General features: G+C 43.8%; 1 protein-coding gene across 4 annotated transcripts in view; it reads left to right on the top strand.

Annotated features, from left to right (window-relative positions):
- HDX (highly divergent homeobox) overlaps nt 1–8,415 on the top strand; it is a 54,825-nt gene that overhangs the window by 10,884 nt on the left and 35,526 nt on the right. For 2 of the 4 annotated variants that reach the window (XR_003535411.1, XM_027690532.1), the window contains exons 1-2: nt 1,010–3,919; nt 7,472–7,618. Coding sequence is in view for 3 of the 4 variants with exons in the window: in XM_027690532.1 (XP_027546333.1) it covers nt 7,472–7,618 (147 nt within the window). In the remaining variant the exon portion in view is untranslated. Of the gene's footprint in view, nt 1–1,009; nt 3,920–7,471; nt 7,619–8,415 lie in introns of those variants that run through there. The other 2 variants (XM_027690533.1, XM_027690534.1) reach the window with 2 other exon arrangements.

The following is an 8,415-nucleotide window of genomic DNA, read 5'->3' as shown; positions in this document are numbered from 1 at the left end:
GCCGCCGCGGGACTGCGCGTGCGCGTGCGCCCGCGCGCCCGGGTGGAGCGCCCAGTGCGCCTGCGCCGGCCGAGGCCGTGCTGCGCGTGCGCGGCGGGCCGGTCAGCGGCGGCTCAGCCCCCCGCCCCTCGGAGGTCTGGGCTTCGGTCTCTGGGACCTCAGGGCCTTCAGGCCTTCTCAGCCCCCTGTGCCTCAGTCACAGAATCATTTAGGCTGGAAAATAGCTCTGAGATCGTGGAGTCCACCCTGTGCCCGATCCCCACCTTGTCACCCAGCCCGGAGCACTGAGTGCCACGTCTAGGTGTTCCTTGGGCACTTCCAGGGTGGGGACTCCACCACCTCCCTGGGCAGCCCCTTCCAGTGCCTGACAACTTCTTCACCCTTTCTGTGAAGTAGTTCTTCCTGATGTCCAACTTGAACCTCCCATGGCACACTTAAGACCATGTGCTCTCATCTTGTCACTAGTTGCCTCAGTCCCCAGTGCCTTAGCCCTTCAGCCCTTCATTGTCCCTGGTGCTTCAGTTCCCTGTTGGCCCTTCCCCACACCCTGGGTCCTGCTCACCCCCACATCACTGCAGACACCCCCCGAGGCAGGGATGGTTCCCCTGGATGCTGTGGGCATGGTTGGGGACGGGAAGGACAGCCATCACTGTTGACTCACGGTGTGAGGCTGAGGGGCCACAGTGACGGACAGGCAGGGGGTAGCCGGGTGGCCACCAGACACCCTAGATCTTGTTCCCTCTGAGGCCCTTCTAAATTTCTCCAAGGGTTGCCAGGCTCTTCTCAGTGGTGCCCAGCAAAAGGACAAGGAGCAATGGCCAAATACTAAAACACAGCAAGTTCCACCTCAACATGAGGAAGAACTTCTTTATGTTGAGGGTGGCAGAGCACTGGAACAGCTGCCCAGGAAGGGTGTGGAGTCTCCCTCCCTGGAGACATTCCAAACCCACCTGGACACGTTCCTGTGCCACTTGTGCCAGGTGACCTGCCTGGGCAGGGGGGTTGGACTGGATGATCTCCAGAGGTCCCTTCCAACTCCAGCTCTTCTGTTATTCCACCTCTCAAATGCATATGTGGATGCTCCATCCCTGGAAGTGTCCAAGGCCAGGTTGGACAGGGCTTGGAGCAACCTGATCTAGTGGAAGGTGTCCCTGCCCAGGGCAGGGGGTGAAAGGAGATGGACTTTAAGGTCCTTTCCAACCCAAAGCATTCTGTAATTCCATAATATCGGCCTGTTGTGGTGCCAGGCATAACCTGTGTGTGGTGTGAACAGAGGGGCCTTGTGCTGCCAGACTTTACTCCTCAGATGTTTGGGGATGAGGGGGAAGAAGTTGGCTGTGCTGTTCCGGAGGGATGATGGTGCCCTGAAAGTGCCTGTGGAGCACTTTCCTGCCCCAGGCAATCCCCAACCCTGTCTCCTGCCCTCTGTTAGCCTGGGGCTTCTGATACTATAGGTAAGATCTGATACTATAGGTAAGATGACACATAACTAAACAAAATAGTTTTATATCCTCCAAACTGGAGTCCTGAAGCAGCTCACATCTTCAGAGTAACACAGCATTTTAGTATCCCTTCCCTCTTTCCTGGCATAGGTCTTACAAACACGTACATGCTTTATTTAAAACATGTGGTTAATCCAGCTGCAGTCAGGAGTCTCATTTGCATCAGTAAAGTGGGATGGGGATGCATAAACCTGTGGAGTTGTGGTCATGGGTTATTATGTTATTAAGTTACTGAGGGCTGTCTAATTTGTCCCTAATAAAGGGCTGCATTTTATAGGTAGGACTGTAATGCAATCCTACAAATGCTGTACTTAGTGGAGAGGGAAGCAATTATGCTGCGAGTCACGGATATTTAGAAGTAGTTTTACAAGCTGGGCTGTACATTACACGTACCCAACCATCAGCCTCACCCACTGCACTGGGAGCGTGTGGCTGTAACTGGTTTGGCCTGTGTAGGACAGAGGCACCAACCTGCCAGTTCAGATTATTAAATGTTGTTGCTTGATGTGTATCCAGTATCCCCACACATTACAGGGTTGGTTGGTTGGTTGTTTTATTTCCACTGGGGATGTACAAGAAGTGGTGAGGTTTTGGCAGCTGTGCAAAGTGAATGAGGTTCCTAAAGCTGGAGGAATAGTGTCACTGCTGCAGTCTTGTTTAATTTATGTCTGGAGTACATTTCTTATCATAGTTCCAGTTTTGTCTCAGATTTATATTGGCACTGAGACTTGTTGGTTTTTACCACAAGAGATCTGTGGAGGGAACAGAAAAAAAGATAAATAGAGGAGTGTGCTGATTTTCTTGTTATACCTGTTATGGATGGACAGACTAAAACAGAAATAGGCTTTGCAAGATGACTTCATTATAAATAAATACTTGTTTGGTGCTGAAGTTAAAAAAGAAAACTCTCAGAAACTGCTTGTTCCCTTTTATCACTCTGTGTTAATCCCTGACAGTTTTATTATGTTTTATACCATGAAGATTTTTATACTTAGTTACTTTGTGGTGGCTTGTACTCTGAGTGAATTATTTCTTATTTATTTCACATCCAAGACTATTTTTTGTTGCTGTTTGAAACGATTGTAGTTGTAGATTTTATTTCCTATTTTCAAATTAAATACTATTAATGTAGTGTTCTGTAGAGATTTACTTTGTAAATGTTTACTTGGTTCAGCAGTCTTAATATTTAGATACTTTTGGACACTGAGATTATACTGCTGTACTTGTACACAGACTTTTTTTCCTTCTTATGCTACTTCTTTATTTTTGTCCCTTTTTTTGCCCCCAGATTTTTCAAGTCATTCCAGAACAGTCAAGTAACTCTTGAATTATTTGATTACATGATTATTCCCATTTTCTTTCAATTGTTCTTTCTTTTGTCTTACTCCTTGACATCAAGTTGTTTCCATTAGTTGCTAAAAATGTATGACCTGGCTACACCAGGTCTCCCTGGAGAGATTCCTAATTTCTGGCTGTTGAATAAAGTAACTGGGGTGGAAGGACTGGGCATTTGCAGCAAACCCTGTGGGACAATGCCCTGAGTGCCTGTTCTGTGAAGGAAATGTTCCGCTGCTTCAGGAGCAAACTCTGCTTTAGGTCTCCGTGTTCTCCTCTTTCCACTCCTGCTCGTTCTTGCCACAGAAGGGAAGGATGATACTGTGAAAAAGTTGCTTAAACAGCTTAAGGAGCCTGAAAAAGTTGAGCTGTAAGAACACCCTTAATGTCACCTGACAAGGAGCCACTGTGGCAGTCACAGGGTGTCTGTGGAATTGTCCTTGGGACAAACTGAAGGGCAGGGAGTTCCCATCTTTGACCTTGTCACTTGTCACTCTGGGATCTCCCACGTGTCACAGTCCCTGCTTAACACCTAAACCACCACACATAGCAGACGGATCTTACCATGCTAAGTTTTTTAATTAGTATTCAGTTTAGAAAGGGAATGAAGAACATCTTCATACTATCGAGTTCACTGTAGGCTGAGGAGTGGGAGACCCCCAAAGGAAGAGTTACATGACGTTAGTTGGCCTAGGACACATCCCAGGGATGAAGGTGCTTTTTCATTTGTCACTGTCAAGACTAAAAACACTTGGCCAAGGCTGCTTTATTTTGCTAGAACAGGCAGATGTTGAATCCTTAAGTACTGCTTTGCCACCTCTGTCTTTTATTGAAGTGAAAATGCAGCTTACAGTCATGGAATTTGTTTGCATAATGCTTTGCCTGATTTTTATTAAATTTCACAGAGTTCTTTTCTGTAATAAACTCTCTTTTCAGTGCCAATGTGTTGCCAACCAGCTGGACACCCGGCTTCCCAAAAGCTCACATGCATGTTTGCTAAGCTTGGCAAGTCAAGATCAAAATGAAATTATGATAAAAATCCATGTGGATTTCTAACTTGGAGTCTGAGGTTCAAGACAAAGGTGAGAAATCCTGAGGCTGGAGTGCTCTGTAGGTGCACAAACTGGGAAAAGGAGTTTATTTCCTTAGAAGTTACTGAGGTTGTTTTGAATAATGTCTGTGATGAAGGAGTGTGACCTGCTGATTCCCTTGGTACTGATGTGACTGCCTTAATGTTCAGTAATTTTAGCACTTTGTAAGTGATTTTCCATGTTGGAGAAAAAGTAACACTTAATGTCTTGTTCTAACTACAAAATTTGATGCAAAATAGGTAATACTTCCAAAAAAAATAACCAGTGTAATCCTTTGATGAATATACCCTGTGTTAATTTGTCTCAGAGACAGTAACATTATGTTCTCACAGATGTTTGAGTGCTCAATGTGGGTCAGTTCCCAGGTGTGAGCAGAACTTTTGTCTGTGAAGGTGGGACATGCAGAGGCAGCTCTTCATGGATTCACTTTGGACTTCATGGTGTTCTAATGGAGCTTCCAAACATCCAGGAATTGGTTTGTTCAACGCAGGGTACTGTTTTAGATATTCAAAATAAGCACTGAAGAATTGCTGATAGCAAACTGATTTCCAGCTGGCCTTTTAAGGTGACATAATATCAGTGAACTTTGAACGTGCCAGAGACAGAGTATTGCCAAACATCCTACACACTGGTGTGAAATGAGTGGGAAATGGTCCAGAACTGTCTATTGATTTAGGATTCAGTATATCTAAGACACAAAATGCTTTAATAAATTCTCACCTGCTTAATTGAAGGTTTAGATGTTGGAATGTAAACTCAAGTTATGACTCAGCTGCCATAACTCCATGTCTGTAGGATCCTGTAATTTAGTTATTTAAATCGCTTTCTGATGGCCTCTCACAGATGCCCTGAGCTGGACTCAGCTGGGTTCGAGGCAGAGGGTATTTAGGAATCTTTCCAGTTGGCAGGTGTAGCTCACAAATGATTAAAATACACTGCAAAAATGAGTTATTAAACCAGACCGTGACCTCTCTGGAGCTTGGCTGGGCCAAGCCTGTCAGACAGTTTATCTGAAGTTCAAGTGGTTTAATCAAAATGCTCCACCCTGTCTTTATCTAAATTACAAATGTCAAATGCAACAATGAAAGTGTTTTAACACAGAAGTGACCTTGGATACAGAAATCCCCATAATTAAAAACGCATCAAGGACCTGTCACACGTCTTCCCTCGCAGGTCATCAGGTCTGACTCTAAAAATTTATCTTGCAATGGGAAGAGTCTTCATTGGAGTTGATGAACTATTTGGAGAGCATGATGTGATGAGCCTGTGGATGGAAGTGCTGAGCTTTGGGATGGCACAACTGGATCTGGAAAAATGGAAGGTTCATAACTATTTCTGTTGAGGTCGTTTGTGGGAACTGAGCTCCAGTAAATAGAAGAGGACCTCTGGTACTGAAAGAGGAGCAGACAGGAGTGGAAGCTGGGCCCTGCCAATTGTGCAAGAACCACAGAACTGCCTCTTGTGTGTCCTTTAGAAAGGACATAAATCAGTCAGTGGCCACGTCACCGTGTGTATCCACGTGGGACATCTGAAGGCAGTTCCCAACATTCTAGAGCAGATTATTATGAACTTTATTGATTTGTTAATGGACTAATAATTGTCTTTTCTGTTACTTGCTATAAATTTCTTTAAACAGTAGATTATTCAGAGCCAGAGTCTCCTTTGCCCAGCTCTGGCTGTGACTGAATACCTGTTCTGGGGGAGGCAGAACTCAGGCAAAGCCTGATTTGTCATGTAGCTGGTGGTGCTGCATTTAATAATGCACTGCACTGAGGGGGTGAATAGGAGTTGGGAACAGAGGCAAAAGAGATGATTGAAAAATCATCTTCTGTTTTAACGATTATTTCAAAGAAACAGTAATTTTTACAAATTGATTTTTCTATTGTCTGTTGACATAGAGAGGAAAGTAAACTCTGAAGTCACAGCTCTGGCCTACAAGCATTTTACTCCAAATTCTAGATATTAATCTTTTTTCGTTATACAGGCCTGTTGAACTCTAACATCCATTACCGTTACATAGTGTAATCATCTTGGAGAATAATATGAAAGCAGTTGGGTGTCTGCTCAAGCTTTTGAGCCTTTAATAATTTTATTTGCTCTATATCAGAAAGCAGTTCTTGTGCAAAGATTAGGTTTATCACCACACTCTTTTCCATTGAGTGTTTTCAAAAAAAGCTTTGTGGCTGCAAAGGGTTCCCTCATCCCCTTTATTTCCCTACAGGATGATGGTGAGGTTTCTTATTCTTTAGTTTGTTCTGCGTTATTATGATACATGTACTATATTAAAGTGACAGTTTTGCTTCCCAAGGCACAAAGTTGGATGCAGGTTGTTCCTGGCCAGCACTTGCTGCGTTTTGTTTGGGACAAATAAAGGCCCTGTTCTGGAAGTTGGTGATGATTGGGATCTTCTTTCTGATCTCTAACCACAGGATTATATTTTTGGCCTGTACCAAGAGCATAAAGCTCCAGTTTGCCCTCAGGAGTCTGTTCTGCACTTGGTCATATTCAGCTCTGTGCTTTACCAAGCCAAGGTGTGAACTGTCACGTGTAACAAAGCCATGTGTGGTTTAATGTGTCCATCAAACTGCTGCCCTGTCCTGGGCCACCTCCTGTCCCCAGGAACAGCGAGATTCTTGGAGGGACCCAGTGCTGGGAACGGGACTGAGGAGTTGCTGCTGGCCCTGGAGGAGCCTGGGTCTGATCCTGGTTGAGTTCCTCAGCACCACTGCGGACAAACCAAGGAGCAGGAACACATCCTGAGCTCCTGCAGTCAGCATTGGCTCATACCCCTGGAAAACAACCCTTACATGTTCTTAAAAATCCCGATTTCCAGCCTCAAGGTGCAGTTCCACAGGAGCTGGACCTTTCTCAGCCCAGGCTGTGACACGGGCAGTCCCTCCTCTGTTCTTCTGCAGTATTTGCATTGGGTGGCTCCAGAGCTGCCTTAAGCCCTTCCTGGGGGTTTTTTGCCCTGAGTTGGTCTCCAGCTCTTGATCTTTGTGACTTTGCAGCTGGAGGTGCTGGTGCTGACACAGCAGAAGGACCAGCCATCACAGTGTAGGATTTGGTGAAGTTGCAGACCGTGGAAACCTCACTCGTGTCAAACAGTCACCTTTATTTTATCTCGGATTTTGTCTCTTTTTTTGGTAGGTGAGGAGAAACCTGCTGATATTGGATCTGCTGATGTTACTCTGTTTTACCTAATACCTTTGTTTTATTTTTTTTAAGGGAGAAACTGTCTTTGAAACTAGAGCCTCATGAACTTAACAACACAATGTAATATTTATCTATTTATTCAAAGCTGTCAGTGTTGTTGCAGACTTATAATTCACCTGCTCAGCTTCAGTCTGTCACAAAGGAATCACTAATGCTGACGGTAACAGGTGTTTTTTTTTAAGAAAGTATGTAAAAGCATTGGTAAAAGATTCTGTAGAGAAAACATGTCAACCCTTAGTGTTATCACAGGTATAAATGAGAGCCTGTGTATTCTGCAAGTCTTACAGTTTTTATTCCAACTTTCAGAGTATCTTCTTTTATTTCCAGATGAATCTGCGTTCTGTATTTACTGTAGAACAACAAAGGATATTGCAGCGTTATTATGAAAATGGAATGACAAATCAAAGTAAAAATTGCTTTCAGCTCATATTACAGTGTGCACAAGAAACAAAACTGGACTTCAGTGTGGTCAGGGTGAGTACTGAGGCCTTCCAAATTTGTTTTTAAAACTGGTACACATTTATTGCTTTACATAAAATATTTAGAGATGTGGAGTCTCTTAACTCCATCATTGCCTTAAATCAGGCTTCAGTGTGTGTATGTGACGTGTTCATTTTTATAGTTTGTTTTCACTGGAATGTCTTCACATGATTGTTGTATTTAGCAGGGGCCTGGGTTGCACAAGGAGTAATTTTTGTTTGTCTTCTGCTGGGATTTTTTAAATTAGTCTTGAATAAATTACAAATTAGTTTGCCCTGTAGAAACTTTGTGCAATGTATAGTATGAAAGCAAGAAGCAAGGTCATGTTATTAAGAAACTGTTCTTAAGCTAAAGAAGTTTCCATAACCTGATGTATTTGGGAGAATAATTGTGGAACTATTTCTTTCTCTGTCACACTTGTATTCCACATCACAATCATAAATATTGTGGTCCCTCATGGCTATTTACAGTGAGGACATTCTTTTCTTATAAAACAAGAATGTCACCAGGGCTAACAGGAGCTCTTCCAAAGTCTGTGAATTCCACAGGAAGGGAAATAATAATCCCTTTGTGAAACACTAGACACAAAATGGCTCTTGGCCGAGAGCAGAAATAGAAATCATGAAGCATTAGCTGAAAAAATAACAAGGGCAGTGCAGCTCCCAGGAGCTGCTGCAACACTGGACACTGAGGAGAAAGAAGAAGTGAGACCAGTCTGGGTTGGTTTTTTATTTGGTTTACCAGTGATATATATCGACAACAACAACCCTTCCTGCTCCCTGATTATTACC

Source organism: Neopelma chrysocephalum, unplaced genomic scaffold (assembly GCF_003984885.1).
Source record: "Neopelma chrysocephalum unplaced genomic scaffold, ASM398488v2 Primary Assembly neopelma1_81, whole genome shotgun sequence".
Lineage (NCBI taxonomy): Eukaryota > Metazoa > Chordata > Aves > Passeriformes > Pipridae > Neopelma > Neopelma chrysocephalum.
The sequence above is the reverse complement of the archived record's forward strand: the minus strand, read 5'-3'. Positions and strand labels throughout refer to the sequence as shown.